Here is a 20,244-nt window from a genome sequence, read left to right as displayed (position 1 = left end):
TTTCTTTGAATGGGTTACCTTCAGACTGTGACACTTGTGGGGGTTGTAGAGCAAAACGGAGAACACCATTGTGTTCGTGTGAGTCTCATATTAGTTTGACATAGGCAGATGCAGTAGGTTTACATTTCAATAGTTTTTTAACTGTTACATAGACTCAAGGATAAAAAATTGTATTCTTTATTCGATACTTGGGAATGTAACCGCAAAAGTTATGTGCACCACCTCATCAGGCACAACCTCTTCATTGTTTTATGTATATTTTAGAATATTAACATGAAAATCTGTCCCCAATTGGATGGAAACCTAGCTATTGTAAGTCATTAGGTCATATTTCATAGAAATCTGGAAACACTGGACAGTTACTGAAGACTATAGTCCTCAACTATCACTCAGAAGTATTAGAAACAAACACCCAATTCATCACTAAATAATGGATAACTATAATATAAACATAATGACAAACACCCACAGAAGAAAAGAAAGACGGTAGTTTCTTGGGAATAGTTTTATTGCAATGTTGATGGAACCTCATTCTTTCAATTTCCTCCATCCATAAACTTTCTCATAAAATCTCTCTGTAGAAGTGCCATGATTTCAGACAGTCAGTCACCAGTAAAAACAGCCACCATAGTGAACAACACACCAACTCTTCCTCCTGTATCATACAATCCAATTGACTTAATTGAACTCAACTGACACAACTAACTTATCGAAGCTTAATTTGCAATTTCAACTAGCTTTTTTGTCCATTCTTGTAGCTTGATCAAAGGAAATAATGTATGTCACACTCTTTGTTACCTGGAGAATGGAGCTGGCGTATGGACACGGAAACACAAGTCAGTTCATAGTGCAGTCCAGACAGCAAACCAAGTCAGTTCATAGTACAGTCCAGACAGCAAACCAAGTCAGTTCATAGTGCAGTCCAGACAGCAAACCAAGTCAGTTCATAGTGCAGTACAGACAGCAAACCAAGTCAGTTCATAGTACAGTCCAGACAGCAAACCAAGTCAGTTCATAGTGCAGTCCAGACAGCAAACCAAGTCAGTTCATAGTGCAGTCCAGACAGCAAACCAAGTCAGTTCATAGTGCAGTCCAGACAGCAAACCAAGTCAGTTCATAGTGCAGTACAGACAGCAAACCAAGTCAGTTCATAGTGCAGTCCAGACAGCAAACCAAGTCAGTTCATAGTGCCGTCCAGACAGCAAACCAAGTCAGTTCATAGTGCAGTCCAGACAGCAAACCAAGTCAGTTCATAGTGCAGTCCAGACAGCAACTCCTAACACATTTTAAAATCAGATGTCATTTGTGAAAAGAAACAACTTCCGCAGAGCAATGTATTGAAAGGATACTTATTATCAAATGTCTTTGGAGGACATTCTTACATAGCATATTTCTATAAAATCTTATTAATTTGCCATTCTTTATGTCCAAACCAGCTTTTTAGTGTAGTAATGTTATTTATGCTGGCTCGAGCAACATTAAACTGACCAATGAGGTAGGCTAAGTAGTTTCACTTCCTGGTTGACACCAGTCATGTGATGTCACATAATTCAGGGTCATATTCATTAGGGCACACCATAGTGAAATGTTATAAAACATTAACAGAAATTGAAAACAAGTCCAGGTAGTCCCTTCACGTTTCAGTCTTTATCTCCCATTTGGTGTCTAATGAACATGACCCAGGACACTCACTGGCGTTCAAAGGTCTTTTGAGGGCTGATGTGGCATTTCTCTCCAACTGAAATCACACAAACATGCTTTAACAATTCACAGTCATGACTCAACTCCAACGTTGTTATAAAACAGGGCTCTGTACAAACTTATTACAGTTAAGGCATTAGGTGTTTCAAAAGCTTTTGACTAGATGTTCTTGTCAGTTTATTTTATACTCTAAGAAAACATCTCTTCACATGTCATCAAGGTTTTGTAACAACGCCACTATTTCTCATTCTGTGAATGGAAAAGACGTCAGAATGATACAGGAGAGAGACACACCGGTTGTGCGTTGGTATAATTAGGGGCAAAGTGAAGAACGCAGAGGAGACAGCTCAGTTAGCTGCCTGCCACATTCAATACATCAGAAAGGTAGAAATAAAATGAACAGAATGGGTCGACCTCGTTAAAAATCATTGACTGTCAGCAATACTGTACATGTGTTGAGTCAGATCCAAACGCAGCATACTGCACAGTACCAACACAAAATCCATATCTTGTTTGGTCATCAACGTCTTACGAAATACTTACATGTGCCCATTCTAATCATTGTATTTCTATACCTCATCTTTTCCTCCTCCAGCCAAAACTCCATACTAGCTCACTCTCTCATCTGTCCCATGGCATTTAGTCCACTGCACTCACTTTGATTTGTAGCGCTCTAGCATTAGCGTCACCACGCAGACAACTCATTGGCTGCGTTTAGACAGGCAGACAAATTCTGATATTTTTCACTAAATTTGTCTTTTGACCAGATCAGCTCTGAAAAAGATCTGATTGGTCCAAATAGCAATTAGTGAGAAACAGGCAGGCCAATTCTGATCTGTCTAAATGCAGCCCAAGCTCAATCTGCACTACACACTCTCTTCCACCAGTACTTCAGAGCCACCACACATAACTCAAGACACCAGAGCAGTACCCTCAAATAGCTGTGTCAAAGCAGTTTAAAAGCCTGGTGAATAAAAACTCTTTATTATATATATCTATACACATGTAAATTAAGAACAATATTCATTTTCAATAAATACTCTGGTGGCCGTGTGATCACTCACGTACATCATCATAATACTTTTTAAAAGTCCTTTCTGAAAATAAAATGGAAAGTAGGTAAGCGCCGGCTAAGACATGTTTTTGTAAATTGCATAGAAAAATGAGTGAAGCGTAAATCACTTCATCAGTTCACTTGGTTGAGGCAGGGAACGGTAGGAGGCTTTTCAAAAAGCAGCAGTAACAGCAGCCTGGAAATATGTCCGCCAATATGAACTAGGGCATGGGGACTCCCTCTATAGGTCAGATGATGTCGACACCACCATCTCAGAGAGAGGACAGATTTAAAGTAGCCATCGGTGTGGTATTATGTGTTTCAGTAGCTCACAACACACATCTGATTATGCCCTGCCTTCAAATATCAACCTTCACCAAGACGTCATCCGACCAAGCCGTCAGATCTTGCATCATGGCAGATCATTGACCATCGATCTTCTGTTGAGCACACCCTTGATGATGTCACACCTCAAGACCTTATGGAGATCCATCTTTTCAGGATTGCTTGCCCACTCTGTAGCTTGGTCAATCTCAATCAGGCATCAATTCATTGAGACAAATTAAAATGCAATATCAAACTTTGTACTTAAATTTTAGACTGCTGCACCCCCCACCCATTTTCAGAGGGGGGGGGGGGGGGATTCCCAACTGAAAAGTGGAAAGCGTTTTCAACATGGTGGAAAGAGGAAAAGTAGCTTCAAAAACAGGAAGCTGAATGGAGAAAGAGTGGGGAAGAGAAAACAACCAAAGAAAAAGTGCTGTTGATCCCAGCTGATGCAAAGTCGAGAAAGGCAGGCTGGGAAAAACTGTCGGTCGGTGGCCTTGTTCTTTGTCTATCCCTCCCTCCTTACATTGTTCTCTCCCTTTCGCCAGGGAATACTGATAGGTACATCCTTGGCATGATTGGTCAGTTCATCTCCCCTACATAAGCAAGTCTCTAGGGCAGTGCCAATCAAAGTCCCCTCTGCCAGCGGGCGGGTATCACCGGAACTCGTAGATGGGCATACTGTGTTCCTGGACATGGGTGAGGTTTAACGACTGGTACCTGAAAGAGAACAAGGGGACCAAGAATGAGCAGCTAGCCAGTAGCCACATCCCTGTATGTTCACATCAGATCAGCACACAAAACAACTGGTACAGAACCTAACTATCTACTAAAGATGTATTAACATGACCTAGTATGCTTAGTACTAGCAACTATCAAAATATGTACTCAATCTGAATATCCCAAAGAGCCAAACTGTACAGTGCATCTATCAGATTTGAACAAGCCATCTAAAATATTGACACTCCAGTGTGTTTGCATCCCAAATAGCATCCTATTCTCTATATAGTGCACTACTTTGACCAGGGCCCATGGGGTACCATTTGGGACCCAAACTATGTACCATTCAGAGCTTCTGTGGTAGTAGTAGCCTTCAATGGTGGCTGTGGACTTCTGGAAGCAGATATAGTAGAAACCAGCGAAGGACGCCCCACTGATGTCTTTAATGGTGTGGTCCGGGACCAGGAACTGCTCCTGTAAGGGAGAGAACAAGAAACAAAACAGTCACTAGATGGCCATGTTAGAAAGGACAAGAGAAAGAGGAAGGATTCAAGTACATACAGGGAGAGAGAAAGAGAGATCAATGGAACGTCAGGTGATATTGGACTCACCTTCCACCTCATAAAGACAAAGTCACTGTTCTTCAGCTCTTCGTAATCAAAGTCGTCCAAGTTGAAGCTCTTTGCATACTGATAAAAAGCCTGAAACTTACCCTGGAAAGAAACAAAACAAATGTTGTTTTAGTTGTACTTTTTCTCAAAGACAATTAAAAACTGAAATACAATGCTGCATCCAATAAGTGTTTGTTAAAAAGAAGAAAACACCAAATGACTACGCTTTAATGGGAATATAAACTGAATGACATCGAGAGCTTCAAATAAATACCCAGTGCTTGCGGTCCACATCTTCGTCGGCGTCCCACTTCCTGGTTAAAAAGGGCCTCTTTCTACTGATGATCTCTCCTGCGAAGAACGTTGTAAGAGTGGGATACTCCTGCGAGGATCAGAAACAAAACATGGTAAGAGTGGGATACTCCTGCGAGGATCAGAACGTGGTTAGAGTGGGATACTCCTGCGAGGATCAGAACGTGGTTAGAGTGGGATACTCTTGCGAGGATCAGAAACAGAGCGTGGTGAGAGTGGGATACTCCTGCGAGGATCAGAACGTGGTTAGAGTGGGATACTCCTGCGAGGATCAGAAACAGAGCGTGGTGAGAGTGGGATACTCCTGCGAGGATCAGAAACAAAACGTGGTGAGAGTGGGATACTCCTGCGAGGATCAGAAACAGAGCGTGGTGAGAGTGGGATACTCCTGCGAGGATCAGAAACAAAACGTGGTGAGAGTGGGATACTCCTGCGAGGATCAGAAACAGAGCGTGGTGAGAGTGGGATACTCCTGCGAGGATCTGAAACAGAGCGTGGTGAGAGTGGGATACTCCTGCGAGGATCAGAAACAGAGCGTGGTGAGAGTGGGATACTCCTGCGAGGATCAGAAACAGAGCGTGGTGAGAGTGGGATACTCCTGCGAGGATCAGAAACAGAGCGTGGTGAGAGTGGGATACTCCTGCGAGGATCAGAAACAGAGCGTGGTGAGAGTGGGATACTCCTGCGAGGATCAGAAACAGAGCGTGGTGAGAGTGGGATACTCCTGCGAGGATCAGAAACAGAGCGTGGTGAGAGTGGGATACTCCTGCGAGGATCAGAAACAGAGCGTGGTGAGAGTGGGATACTCCTGCGAGGATCAGAAACAGAGCGTGGTGAGAGTGGGATACTCCTGCGAGGATCAGAAACAGAGCGTGGTGAGAGTGGGATACTCCTGCGAGGATCAGAAACAGAGCGTGGTGAGAGTGGGATACTCCTGCGAGGATCAGAAACAGAGCGTGGTGAGAGTGGGATACTCCTACGAGGATCAGAAACAGAGCGTGGTGAGAGTGGGATACTCCTGCGAGGATCAGAAACAGAGCGTGGTGAGAGTGGGATACTCCTGCGAGGATCTGAAACAGAGCGTGGTGAGAGTGGGATACTCCAGCGAGGATCTGAAACAGAGCGTGGTGAGAGTGGGATACTCCTGCGAGGATCAGAAACAGAGCGTGGTGAGAGTGGGATACTCCTGCGAGGATCAGAAACAGAGCGTGGTGAGAGTGGGATACTCCTGCGAGGATCAGAAACAGAGCGTGGTGAGAGTGGGATACTCCTGCGAGGATCAGAAACAGAACGCGGTGAGAGTGGGATACTCCTGCAAGGATCAGAAACACAGACTAAGAGCTGGGTTCATTAGTGAACACCGTAGCTAATCTTTTTGTTTATTGGACAAGTTCAGGTAAGTCCCTTGCCGTTTGCTTTGGTTCCTAGAGAATTAGAGACTACGACCATGTTTCCTTCTCCGTAAGGACTTTCACTAACAAAATAGTGTTTTAGTTATACACGGCACTCACTTTATGTTTTAAATTTAACTAGGCAAGTCAGTTAAGAACAAATTCTTATTTACAATGACGGCCTATCCCGGCCAAACCCTAACGATGCTGGGGAAATTGTGTGCCGCACTATGGGACTCCCAATCACAGCCGGTTGTGAAACAGCCGTTCTTACAGTCACACATAACACAGTCACACATAACATAACACATAACAGTTGTCCAACAAAGTAGGTAAATATGACCAATTATGTTCTGGGTATAGACCTGAATACATGGATCTAGCTGTGCTCCCACTTGCCATTACCATAATCTGACTCTACAGTCATGGTTACCAAGGTTCCTTTAGGAAGGGTTTCTGGCTGGAACACATGCTGGTGCAGTGACAAATTGTGTGTCACACACAGGAATGCCATCAATAACAAACAGCAATGCCTTTTTAATGCAGGGTCATATTCATTAGGCAACAAACAGAAGAACAGAAAAACTAAAACTGGGAGGGACAACCTCAACGTGTTCTCTTTTTCCGTTGCAAAATAATTTGCTGCGGTGTGTCCGATTGAATACGACCCAACTCACTGTAACACTATGCCAAGGTGCCAGATCAGTGGTAGGTAGCACCTTGTTAAGTAAACAAAGTGCACCATTTCCCTGAGCATTCCCTTTGAGTCACTCACAACTAATTCTCTAGGAAAAGGAGGTGAACGGGGTCAGAGTAGGGATCTGTGTAATTTACAAGGAGAGAGTGGGAAGAGCCCTGATATTTAGTGTTGCCAGTGAGAGAAAGTGCACAGCAATCACATTTTGTACCACACACCCTCTGAATTGTAGACATTGCTGTAAACAGACAATGCAGGCAGAGAGCTGCAGCACACAGGCCTGTTCTTTGACTGTCTGCACCATTTTAGAGGCAGTCAGTCAGGCAGTCAGTCAATACATCCAAATACAGTGCTCAGACAAGACACTTTTGCAACGTAACAGATAGGCCTTCATACTGGTGTTACAAATTGGTCAACAGCTGGCTCTGGCTTGTTGTTTTAGCATGTTGTCATAATGCATGCCAGTTTCACATTGGTTGGTTGTACCAGTATACATGTCAATTGGGGCTGGTAAGCTGCATTGCACTTGGCTTACACTGACCTCTGCCATGATAAGTTCCCAAAAGGGGCTTACAGACCCATGACAACATCATCACTCATTGCATGTGAGGGGTAAGGTAGAAGTACACTGTATCTGACCCAGTTCTGCTCCACTTTACCTCGGTTAGGCCTTTGATCTTCAGGTAACCACACAGATAAGAGTCCTCCATGGTCACATGCTGCAGGAGACAAACAATCGCACAATGAGTGGTATTCAAGTGCAGTGGTCACAATGTCAGTGTGTGTACAACAAGAACCCATCAGGTGCCTTCACAAATGACAACCAGGCTATTAACGAGTTCAGATATTTTCAGCGGTTTTGTCAAATGAATGAGCAGGCCTAATCAATAGTCAGCTGTCTGTGAATCTGGGCAAACACCAATGAAAATGCTGAATGCTAGCCACCTATGTCATTTAGCAACTAGGCCATATGTTAACATACATCATGCATGTTAATGCCAGTATTCATATATCCAAATGTTTGCATAAACAAAATGTTCATCTCACTGCCAGTTAGCTGGCTGTTCTCTCTCGACAACCCTAGGGGGCCCAAGAGGGCTTATTAACATTTAGTCGATTTGAATGGGCCATCTAGCTGCTAACTACAGATTGCTTGCTATCAAGCTTGTTAAACTAGTTTGTTTGCTAACTAGCTAGTTCACCTGGTTAGTTTGCTAAATCGGTTGCTTGTCAGTGGTGGTTGGCAGTCAGTAACGTTAGCAGCAGTACAAGACAACCTTACATGGTCAGCTAGTAAACATGCCATCCATTATACCAAGCTTCTTAAAAGCAAGAGTATTTACCTGCAAAACGACCTCAACATCATACGAGTTTCCTTTGCTCTTCTGATGTCCTCGAAACTGTGAACCGCTGTACAGCAGCGAAGTAGCTACCCCGGGCTGGTGCGTGTTGATCGGCGGAGGAGGGATAAGAGAGGCCGAGGATGTACGGGCCGCACTGCTGCAGCACTCAGCTCGAACAGGCATGATGAGCGCTAATGCGTGCGTATCCCCGACTGCAACAGTCATGAACCACAGACTGAGGAAGCTCTTAATATGGAGAGGGGCTACTGACCAGCAGTATCTAGAAGCCTGCCACTTTACTATACTCCTCCCCGGCCCTAGGATAGCTCACTCTGGACGTGTACTGGCTTTAAGAGAACGTCAACGTTTCTTTAGACAACTCAGAATCACCCTATTTGATTGGCTGGAAATGTCCACTCCTCATTTGAACGGAAACGTAATTGGATAGTCTTCGGAAATGCATTCTGGGATATGTAGTTGCACATTTGTACGCTACTTTCCACTAAAAAATATCCATATGAAGGATCAGCGTTCTTACAGTTTTGTACTAAGGTTGAAAACGTATATATTTGGACCCTACTTTCTATTCGTTCTGAAATGTATTATAGAATACAACGATTATAATCTAAACATAACAACATGTTTAGTTGAATGGTTTTGGTTGGGTGTTGATGGTTATGCATGGTTAGTGTATCTCGCACGCACGCGCACACAAAACACACACAGTAGATGGCAGAGTTGTCCTAGAGAGTTGAAATATGAACCAGTTAGGAATAGACAAACATTTCTGCCTGTTTCTGGAAATGAACACAAGGGAAATAACACTGAGGATTCATTAAAATAATGAACTTCATTTTGACACAATTCAATGTTCTTATAATCCAAGTTCATGGAAATAAGTAAGTATGAAAATAAGGGCATTTGCTGTATGCCTGAGGCTTGTCTGTGAGGCTTGAATCTGTGTTAGGATGGTTTCTTCTGCTATATTTCCTTTCCCCTCTTCTTAATCAATGGTGCTCATGTTGCATCTCATCCAGCTGATCCCTAACGTAGTCAATGTAGTTGTGAATCTCTGAGATGCGCTTGCGATTCCGCTTCACCTCTTCATCTTGTACCTGCATGGACAGGCGAATAAGAGACAAAACAACAACAAATGAAAAGGTATTCTTCATGGTGGAAAACTGTAAACTGTCATACTGAGTGTTTGTGGCAATGCCTTGCCTTCCCCATAGAAATACAATGTATGTCATCCTATTTCAACTCATTCCCCATAGAAATACAATCTATGTCATCCTATTTCCATGCATTCCCCTGCCTACCGATTTCATCAGAGCACTCATCCAGCTGTTGCAGCGCGTCATCAGCTCGTCCTCACGGTTGTCGATCTTCAGCAGGTGGGTGTCGTGGGAGGCGCTGACTGCATTGATCACTGTGTCCTTGTCTACAAACAGCTGCATGGGGGGACAGACAGACACGGTGTAACACAGATGAATGATGCAGGCTGAAATTACCCCAAGACACTGATCTTGGGTCAGTTTTTCATTCTCAACATAATGGGCAAGGTTAGGATTGAGGGAGGGAAAGCTGATCCGAAATCTGTACCTAGGGGAAACTTCACCATGGCACCAGTGGGATCAAAATACTGCTGAGTGCCACTGGGGCAAGTGCTGCTGAGGTGCTACAGATCTTAATTTGACCCTGCTTCTCACAACAAGAAAACAGGAAATATTAATTATGTGGATTATAATGAATATACATTTTTTGTTTTGGTAGACTTTTGTTTTTGTTAGGGCAATTACAAACTTTAGAATACTTTTTAAACCTTGAATACACTACAATATGCATTTTCTGCTGCGCCGGTATATTGTCTGTGACAACAGACTGATTAAATTAAGATAGCAGATCTGTAGTTTCAATAGCAGTGACAGTGGAAATGTTGTCAGAGAAGTGAGGGTGGAAAAGCAGTAAGAACAGAATACAGTTGGACTGTGTGCAGTGTGTTTGAGTGCAATATGGATGAGCATGTACACATACAATATTAAATCAAATTTGAATTGTCACATGCTTCGTAAATGACAGTGAAATGCTTCCCAACAATGCAGAATACAATATGATGAGTGTGGAAGTGTGTGTGTGGCAAATGTGCGCGTGTGTGGAAGTGTTATGTGCAAGTGAGTGTGTTCAGTGCATTCGGAAAGTATTCAGACCCCTTGACTTTATCCATATTTTGTTATGTTACAGCCTTATTCTGAAATGGATTAAGTAAATAAAACATCCTCATCAATCTACATGCAATACCCCATAATGACAAAGCAAACATTTAGCAAATGTATAAAAAATAAAACACAGAAATACCGATTTACATAAGTATTCAGATCCTTTAATATGAGACTCGAAATTGACCTCAGGTACATCCTGTTTCCACTGATCATCCTTGAGATGTTTCTTCAACTTAATCGGAGTCCACCTGTGGTAAATTCAATTGATTGGACTTGATTTGGAAAGGCACATACCTGTCTATATAAGGTCCCACAGTTGACAGTGCATGTCACAGCAAAATCCAAGCCATGAGGTCGAAGGACTTGTCCGTAGAGCTCAGAGACAGGATTTTGTCGAGGCACAGATCTGGGGTGCGTACCAAAAATTTTTGGCAGCATCGAAGGTCCCCAAGAACAGAGCGGCCTCCATCATTTTTAAATGGAAGAAATTTGGAACCACCAAGACTCTTCCTAGAGCTGGCCGCCTGGACAAACTGAGCAATCAGGGGAGAAGGGCCTTGGTCAGGGAGGTGACCAAGAACCCGATGGTCACTCTGGCAGAGCTCCAGAGTTCCTCTGTGGAGATGGGAGAAGCTTCCAGAAGGACAACCATCTCTGCAGCACTCCATCAATCAGGCCTTTATGGTAAAGAGGCCAGACGGAAGCCACTCCTCAGTAAAAGGCACATGACAGCCCACTTGGAGTTTGCCAAAAGGCACCTAAAAGACTCTCAGACCATGAGAAACAAGAACTCTTTGACCTGAAAGCCAAGCGTCACGTCTGGAGGAAACCTGGCACCATCCCTACAGTGAAACATGATGGTGGCAGCATCATGCTGTGGGGATGTTTTTCAGAGGCAGGGACTGGTAGACTAGTCAGGATCGAGGAAAAGATGAACGGAGCAAAGTATAGAGAGATCCTTGATGAAAACCTGCTCCGGTGCGCTAAGGACCTCAGACTGGGGAGAAGGCTCACCTTCCAACAGGACAACGACCCTAAGTACACAGCCAAGACAACGCAGGAGTGGCTTCGGGACAAGTCTCTGAATGTCCTTGAGTGGCCCAGCCAGAGCACGGACTTAAACCCGATCAAATATCTCTGGAAAGACCTGAAAATAGCTGTGCAGAGACGCTCCCCATCCAACCTGACAGAGCTTGAGAGGATCTGTCTAAAAACCTGTTTTTGCTTTGTCATTATGGAATAGTGTGTGTAAATTGATGAGGGGAAAAAATAATTTAATCAATTTTAGAATAAGGCTGTAACATAACAAAATGTGGAAAGAGTCAAACGGTCTGAATACTTCTGAATACGGTCTGAAAGCGCTGTCTGTGTTGGAGTATCAGTGTAAGTATGTGTGAGTGTGTGGGTAGAGTCCAGTGTGTGTGCATAGAGTCAAAAAGAGTTAGTGCAAAAAGGGTCAATGCAGATAGTCCAGGTAGCTATTTAGTTAACTATTTAGCAGTCTAATGGCTTGGGGGTAGGAGCCCTTTGATCCCAGACTTGGCACTCTGGTACAGTTTGCCGTGCGGTAGCAGAGAGAACAGTCTATGACTTGAGTTGCTGGAGTCTTTGACAATATTTGAAAATGTTTGTGGAGATAAGAGACAGGGTTGAGAGAGGGGTAGGGAAACACTATTTAGACTGCGTCTCAAATAGCCACCTATTTCACATATAGTACACTACTTTTGACCATGGCCTGTAGGATTTGCTGTAGACACAGGGACTTTCTGACACTGACCATTCGGACATCATCTGGCATATCCTCCTCCAGCTCATTCTTGGCCACTCGCTCCAGGGTTGCCACAGCGATTTCCAGTAGCTTCTCGTGATGGTGGTTCTCTAAGTCTCGGCACTGGGCGAAAGTGGGTCTGTGTCAAGGAGACTTTGTCTGACACTGTACACTGTATATCAAGCGTGTCAGAGGAGGAGTGCTGATCTAGGATCAGGTCCTCCTTGTCCATGTCATCTTATTAATTGGAAAACTGATCCTAAATCAGCACTTGGTACATACAGACCCTGATTTGAATAACTGCATCAGTGCACTGCAACACCATTATAATACACATGCAACGTTTAGTTATATTGAAATAAATACCTATGGTAGAAAAGGATATATTCCTTGAACAACTTCAATGAATCCGGCAACCATGTCTGAAATGTTCCTCTCAAAATCTTTGATTATGTCCTATAGAAAAAAAAGGAGAATAGTTATTGACATATGAATAATGTATCTCAAATTGAAATGTGTGTTTTGATATCAAATGGAAAATACAAATTTATTAATTAACCACTCCAAACATTCTTCTATAAATGAGAGTTTCCATATGAACTCTTGCACGTGTACTATAATATACATCAACCGTGCACACACACACACACACACACACACACACACACACACACACCAATTGATTTTCTCAAGGTGTGGAAAATGCTGTACCCAAAGATAAGGCGAATGACTTCTATATTTAAAGGTTTAATAGACAGACAGACAGACAGACAGACAGACAGACAAACATATGCATATGGCGAGACAGACATGTTCCTCTGAGAGCTGTGTAGCAATCTGCCAATCTGCAGTAAAGCATAAATACTCTTGCTTATCTGTTGGTTCTCCAAGTGTTCCGGGCCCCTGGTCACAACATAAATCAAGGCTATCGAGACCACTTGGGTCAGAGTGAGCCGCATATTAGACATCTCTATCATTTGAAACTCCCGATGGCTGAATTTATAGCCATTGGCACTTGGCCTCAGGGAGATCACCCAGAGGTCACCTAGGATAACAGTTTCTGCATTATGGGGCCTTCTAACTACAGGTCTTCACGGGCCAAAATAAGTTGGACCTGTTCTGATATGGACCTTGGGCTTTCCCACCTGTACCCAATATGCATACAAATAATTTAAAAAAAGTAATATGGAGACCCATTTTTTAAGCGTTTTATTTACCGGAGCTGATAAAGCGCGAGAGGAGGAAGAGAAAGGTGCCGCTGTGAGGGAGTGACACAGGGAGCTGGGAGGGAGAGACAACAGACAGCAACCAACCAACAAGCCAAAACGCACTATAGTAAACAAATAACTGCCATAGCTAGATTATTTATCATCCAATATGATTACACAGTACCTGTTTTGACTGCATCAAACCTTGAGAAGCTAGCTAGTTAAGTTAGCTAACATTAGCTAGCTAGGGTAATTGAGGATGCAGTGCATGCGCTTTCTCATCCTTTTTTAAATGTATTTTATTTTGAAATTGCATTGTTGGTTAGAGCCTGTAAGTAAGCATTGACAAATAACGTGACAAATAAACTTTGATTTGATTAACAACAACTCCATTCAGAATATTAAGTAGCAGTCTACCTGTTGGCTCTTGGTCGTTGTAGCCTATCCTTCTCCTTTAACTTTTAATTCTGTCATTTTAATTCCATCTTCCAATGATTACATATCTCCTAACTTTTGCCACACACAGAGCCTATATGACTGTAGCCTATTGACGCTTTGATGACTAATGATTGGTCAACAACAACTACTGCAGTAGTCACGTTCGGCTCTGTACGGGTCCTTCTAGGCAAGTCAGTTAAAATGACACAGACCCAAGGCCTCCCGAGTGGCACTGCTCTCTAAGGCACTGCTTCGCAGTGCTTGAGGCTTCATTACAGACCCGGGTTTGATCCCAGGCTGTGTCACAGCCAGCCATGACCGGGAGCGTGGTCTGGGTTAGGGGAGGTTTGGCCGGCCTGGATTTCCTTGTGGCGGCCGGGCAACTTTGGTCGCCAGCTGGACAGTGTTTCCTCCGACACATTGGTGTGGTTGGCTTCCGGGTTAAGAAGTGTGTCAAGAAGCAGTGTGGCTTGACAGGGTCGTGTTTTGGAGGACGCATAGCTCTCAACCTTTGTCTCTCCCGAGTCTGTAGGGGAGTTGCAGCGATAGGACAAGACTGTAAACACCAATTGGATTTCACGAAATTGGGGAGTAAAAGGGGTCAAAGTAAAACATGTAATTTAAAAAAAGGACAAAAAAGGACACATACCAGAGACCCGAGAATTTCATGAGATCCGACCCAGACCCATGACATTATTTAGAATTCTGGATCTGCCCCTAATCGGGTCCCAGATCGGGTATCTTGGATTGGTACAGGTGGATCCGTAAAAACCTCTACTCCTAACCTCTTAGAAGTTATTCAGTTCAGATTTAAGGGCGGCCAAGAATGTAGATCTTAACTCTGGGATATGTTGGACGGTAGCGTCCCACCTCGCCAACAGCCAGTGAAAGTGCAGGGCGTCAAATTCAAAACAACAAAAATCTCATAATTAAAATTCCTCAAGCATACAAGTATTTTACACAATTTTAAAGATACAATTCTCGTTAATCCAGCCACAGTGTCTGATTTCAAAAAGGCTTTACAGCGAAAGCACCACAAACGATTATGTTAGGTCACCACCAAGTCACAGAAAAACACAGCCATTTTTCCAGCCAAAGAGGAGTCACAAAAAGCACAGATATAGATAAAATGAATCACTAACCTTTGATGATCTTCATCAGATGACACTCATAGGACTTCATGTTACACAATACATGTAAGTTTTGTTCGCTAAAGTGCATATTTATATCAAAAAATCTAATTTTACATTGGCGCGTTACGTTCAGTAGTTCTAAAACATGCTGTGATTTTGCAGAGAGCCACATCAATTTACAGAAATACTCATCATAAATGTTGATGAAAATACAAGTGTTATACATGGAATTAGAGATATACTTCTCCTTAATGCAACCGCTGTGTCAGATTTCAACAAAAACTTTACGGAAAAAGAAAACCATGCAATAATCTGAGTACAGCGTTCAAACAACAAAGCAGCCAAAAAGATATCCGCCATATTGTGTAGTCAACATTAGTCAGAAATAGCATTATAAATATTCACTTACCTTTGATGATCTTCATCAGAATGCACTCCCAGGAATCACAGTTCCACAATAAATGTTTGATTTGTTTGATAAAGTTCATCATTTATGTCCAAATAGCTTCTCTTGTTAGGGCGTTTGGTAAACAAATCCAAACGCGCGTTCAGGTCCAGCCGAACGTCGGACGAAAAGTTCAAAAAGTTATATTACAGGTCGTAGAAACATGTCAAACTAAGTATAGAATCAATCTTTAGGATGTTTTTATCATAAATCTTCAATAATGTTCCACCTGGAGAATTCCTATGTCTGTAGAAAAGCAATGGAACGAGAGCTAACTCTCTCATGACCTCGTGTCACGAGCCTGTAGCACTCAGCCAGACACCTGGCTCAATCCCCTCTCATTCTCTCCCCCTTCATAGTAGAAGCCTCAAACAAAGTTTTAAAGACTGTTGACATATAGTGGAAGCCTTAGGAAGTACAATATGACCCCATTTACACTGTATATTGGAATGGCAAAGAGTTGACAAACTACAAACCTCAGATTTCCCACTTCCTGGTTAGATTTTTCTCAAGTTTTCGGCTGCCATATGAGTTCTGTTATACTCACAGACATCATTCAAACAGTTTTAGAAACTTCAGAATGTTTTCTATCCAATGCTACTAATACTATGCATTTATTAGCATCTGGGACTGAGTAGCATGCAGTTTACTCTGGGCACCTTATTCATTCAAGCTACTCAATACTGTCCCCCTGTCACCAAGAAGTTTTAACAACACACAGACAGACACACACACACCTCCAGCTGGTCGACGAGCTGCAGCTCCTGGGTCATGAGGCTGTCACAGAGCTGGTTGATCTCCTCGCTGCAGTGGTTCAGCTGGGCCTCCAGGAGACGTGCATCTGTGGCCAGCTGTATCTCAGACATCACCTGGGTGTGTGGCCACGTGGAGATACACAACATTCATGTGTGATTTGCATGATTTTTTTGTGATTTGTAAGATTCATGTACAGTGGATTTGAAATGATAAAAATCGCACCGTTTTTGTTAAACTGTTGCTCTCAGGTTTTTTTTCACAGCAGTTTGTTAAATCATTATCCAGAGCCATATATTTCAGTAATATTTTTGAATATTGTTCTTATTCTAGACATTCAGTTACAGAGCATTATTTAAATATTCCCCATGTAATATTAATGGGGCGCTAACAAAGCTGCCATAGAATTTGAAAGTTTCATGTAAATACATCACAATGCTCCTTCTAGACATTATATTCCACATGTTATTTTAATGCAGCACTACCATGGCTGCCATAGAATGTTGTAGTGTCATGCAAATGCACATCATGCAGAAAACCTCAATTGCCGAACTCTCTAAAGAACATGGCTCTTACATTATCTATGTGTGGCCAAGAAGATATTCAGTGCATTTAAATACATTAAATACGTAATATTTGTTCAAAAATAATTCAAATGAAATGTATTTTGACACTTATATCCCTCCATAGAGATGGGGCCGATAGGAGTCAGTTGAATTCTATGGGCCATATTCATATTTAGCCTCTGTTGAAGACCATTGTCCAGCCCAAGAACTACATGTACTTTTGTATTGTTTTTTAGCATCTTTGAGATGATCTGTATAATGAAAAGCGCAAAATAAATTAAATATATTATTATTATTATAAAGCATCTCAGAGTAGGAGTGCTAATTTAGGATTTTTAAAAAACTTTTACATATTGATAAAGGTTGCATGGGCAGGGAAGAACTGTAATTAAAGCATTTTCCAATTAGACTTGCCAATTGTGTGGCCAACATTTTCCAATTAGACTTGCCAATTGTGTGGCCAACATTTTCCAATTAGACTTGCCAATTGGTCTACTAATTAAGATTTGTAATCTGCCAGTCTGCGCTGAACTGATGCTCTCAAACGGGACCATTTCACTGTCAGTGCAAGTGAAAGCCGGTTTTGACTAGATGGAATGCCGCTAATATCAGAAGTTACTCTTCGTAGCATGTTAGGAGAACCCACGCAGCAGGTTAGGAGAATCAATGTAGCAGGTTAGGATAATTAGGTTAAGGTTAGGAAAAGCATTAGTGTTAGCAAAAATGCTAAAATTCTCCCCAACGCTACTCGGATATGCAGGTTTTGACATCACTTTGACATTAGCGGCATCCTTTCTTGACATGACCTTAAAAGCTACAGTCCCATGACGCACCTGTCTCCTGGCTTTCTCAAAGTCTGCAGCGATCTGTGCTGCTCTCTGCTGGTTGTCGTCCACGGCTTCTCTGGAACAGTCAAAGAAGGACTTGACCTCGTCTTCCCTTCGGCCGCGCTGTGCCAAGCCAATCTCAAACACCTGCACACACAGCGCCACCAGGTGGCTCTTGTATGTAGGAACAGAGTCAAGGAAGGAGCCTTCGATGCAATAGTAGAATAATGGACTTGTGTTATTTTCCAGTTATTTTCTCTCCTTGAAATCCCTATCTTACAACAAGATATATCATTCTACTATTATTTCACCTGCCTCTGCTTTTAGCCATCCATCAAATCAAGGGCCAGTTGTCAAAGGGAGAAGGCATGCTCCAAATAGACTGACACTGAGAGAACAGAGTATGGAGAAGGATATGTCTCTAGTAGTACAGACACTCCGGGGAGGTAGGCCAGCTTGGCTGCCTCTGCATCATCTGCGTACATGCTGTCAAACAGATATGGGCCATTCAAGAGCTCCACAAAGGCATCCTGTAAGTAGGGAAGACACACACACACACACACACACACACACACACACACACACACACACACACACACACACACACACACACACACACACACACACACACACACACACACACACACACACACACACACACACACACACACACACACACACACACACACACACACACACACACACACACACACACACACACACACACACACAACAGTAGATGGCAGAGTTACCCAATGATTTCAAGCTCAATGCACACATGGATGTAGAATGTATGCTTTGCTCTGAATGTAGGTTTTTCGTAGGGTACCCTGTGCAACTGCAGCTCGTCCTCTTGCTCTTGCCTAGCATCCATCGCCCTTCTCTCCTGGGCCTCATTGTGGCGCATCTCCTCAATGGCATACTGGTATTTTCCAAACGCCTGCTCTCGCTACATAAGGAAATACTTAATGTTCAATGCCTGCCTAAATGGTTGGTAGAGTAAAAAAAAAGCAAGGTATTCATGTATTAATACAAACTAATGGTATATCCAGTGCAGTGCTTGAAGAAAAATGTATAAACTAGACCTCTGGAACTGTTCTTTAAATCTGTGGTTACAATATGGATGGGATGTGTAAAGGTTTGTCAGTTCAGCAGTTTTGCAATTCTGCTTTTAGTATGGTGCTTATTCAGCTGTCTGATTCCCAGGGGAAACGTTTGTAATCCATGACTAACCGTTTTGTAATGCTCTCGTTTACATCAATGCTTTAATTCATCAGGACAGGAATGCCCCTGAGCCTAGGCATAAATCTCTTATTTTGTAAGACTTGTGTTTTGTAAGACTTGGTGTGGATACAAGCACATATATATACTGTACAACCTTGTCAGCCCATTGGTGCTCCTGTGCCTGTCGCTCTAACGCCAGGGATGTGTTTCTTATAGGTACAGATCTAGGATCAGCTTCCCCTCCCCGATCCTAACCTTAACCATTAGTGGGGGGATTAGAAGACTGACCCAATATAAGTGTCAAGGGGCAATTTCACCCTGTTCCGTCACTCACTGTTTGTTCATCCAGTAGCCTGAAGTCCAAGTAAACCAACTCTGGAAGGTAGGCAGCAACAAAGATCTTGTAGCGGTCCTCTTTGCAGATGGGGTTTCCAGCTAGGTTGAGAGTGCGCAGGTTCTTGAACTTTCTGAGGTAGATCACCTGGGAATCAGAGGATATGGTTGATTGCAATTCCTACAGTGTCCAGCAAACATGCAATACCAGCCCATGCCATGAAAATAACATATTTTGTCACAAATATTCTACAGTATACAATTTGAGAGTTTACATTCATAATTTGAAACATAAACAATACATGTATGTAGTGCATGAAAGTTACTCACATTTTCCAACTGAGCCAGGAAGTTGTTCCCAATAGAGAGAACGTGTAGGTTTAGGAGTGTGTCCATGTTCTCAATGACAGAGATTCTGTTGTTGTAGAGACTCAAGTCTTCCAGCTTCACCAGAGAATCCAACCCCTCGATCCCCTCAATGTTATTGAAGGACAGATCTAGAGGAGAAGAGAAGATAGAGAGAAAGATAATATTGATAGCTAGGCCATAATAGACTTGTAACAGTGAAGGGCTTGTCTTTTAGTGACAAACAATATAGTCATCTTGATCTAGCTATATACAGTTTAACACATATATTACCTGTCTAACATTTACTGTATGTGGAACATATTCAGGGTCTATGAGAGACGGCTTTCTTACCCAGCCATTTTAGATTAGTGAGGCACCCCAGTCCTTCAATCTTCTCAATTATGTTATTGTCCAGTTGTAGCTTGGTCAGAGACGTGAACTGCCACAGGTGATCAATCTTCAGGATGTCTATGGACAAAAATATAAAAAATACGGACAAAGTAAGGAATAAAAACTATTTCCACTGCAACTATTGCCCTTCTCTCTGTGGACAATGGACATGACATGCCTGCACCAAAAAAGTATGCAAATGAATGAAGAACATCAACATCTGTCAAATGTCTTACTCTTGTAGTCCAGGTGCAATTGGCAGACTTCGTCATACTGCATGCCCTCCTCCTTGGCAATCTGCCCAGCCTGGTCTTGAGGGCCTTGCTCCTCCACTGCCTTCTGCAGTAGCTCCTCGTCCACCAAACTGGGCTCTGCGGTATCATATAGCCTGCTCATCCTGCTAATGTCTCTGGATCCCCTGACTCTCTACCCTGTA

At 42.8% G+C, this 20,244-nt stretch overlaps 2 protein-coding genes across 2 annotated transcripts; both read right to left on the bottom strand.

Moving 5' to 3' along the window:
• Nucleotides 1-494: 494 nt before the first annotated feature.
• Nucleotides 495-8,533, bottom strand: LOC110516169 (glucose-induced degradation protein 4 homolog). Its single transcript, XM_036941602.1, has 6 exons — nt 8,157-8,533; nt 7,473-7,532; nt 4,688-4,795; nt 4,414-4,515; nt 4,146-4,276; nt 495-3,802 (listed from the first exon to the last, which is right to left on the bottom strand). The coding sequence occupies exons 1-6, from the start codon at nt 8,379-8,381 to the stop codon at nt 3,739-3,741; spliced, it is 690 nt and encodes a 229-aa protein (XP_036797497.1). The 5' UTR covers nt 8,382-8,533; the 3' UTR covers nt 495-3,738.
• A 454-nt stretch (nt 8,534-8,987) lies between these two features.
• LOC110517037 (dynein regulatory complex subunit 3-like) lies at nt 8,988-20,235 on the bottom strand. The gene is made up of 12 exons (XM_036941601.1): nt 20,045-20,235; nt 19,770-19,886; nt 19,401-19,567; nt 19,072-19,218; nt 18,343-18,462; nt 17,931-18,043; nt 17,520-17,694; nt 16,105-16,236; nt 12,529-12,599; nt 12,153-12,276; nt 9,476-9,607; nt 8,988-9,271 (listed from the first exon to the last, which is right to left on the bottom strand). Exons 1-12 carry the CDS (start codon nt 20,202-20,204, stop codon nt 9,164-9,166), a joined length of 1,566 nt encoding a protein of 521 aa, XP_036797496.1. The 5' UTR covers nt 20,205-20,235; the 3' UTR covers nt 8,988-9,163.
• Between the last annotated feature and the right edge of the window lie 9 nt (nt 20,236-20,244).

Source organism: Oncorhynchus mykiss, chromosome 13 (genome assembly GCF_013265735.2).
Source record: "Oncorhynchus mykiss isolate Arlee chromosome 13, USDA_OmykA_1.1, whole genome shotgun sequence".
NCBI classification, from domain to species: domain Eukaryota; kingdom Metazoa; phylum Chordata; class Actinopteri; order Salmoniformes; family Salmonidae; genus Oncorhynchus; species Oncorhynchus mykiss.
Note: the sequence above shows the minus strand (reverse complement) of the source record. Positions and strands in the feature narration are given on the sequence as shown.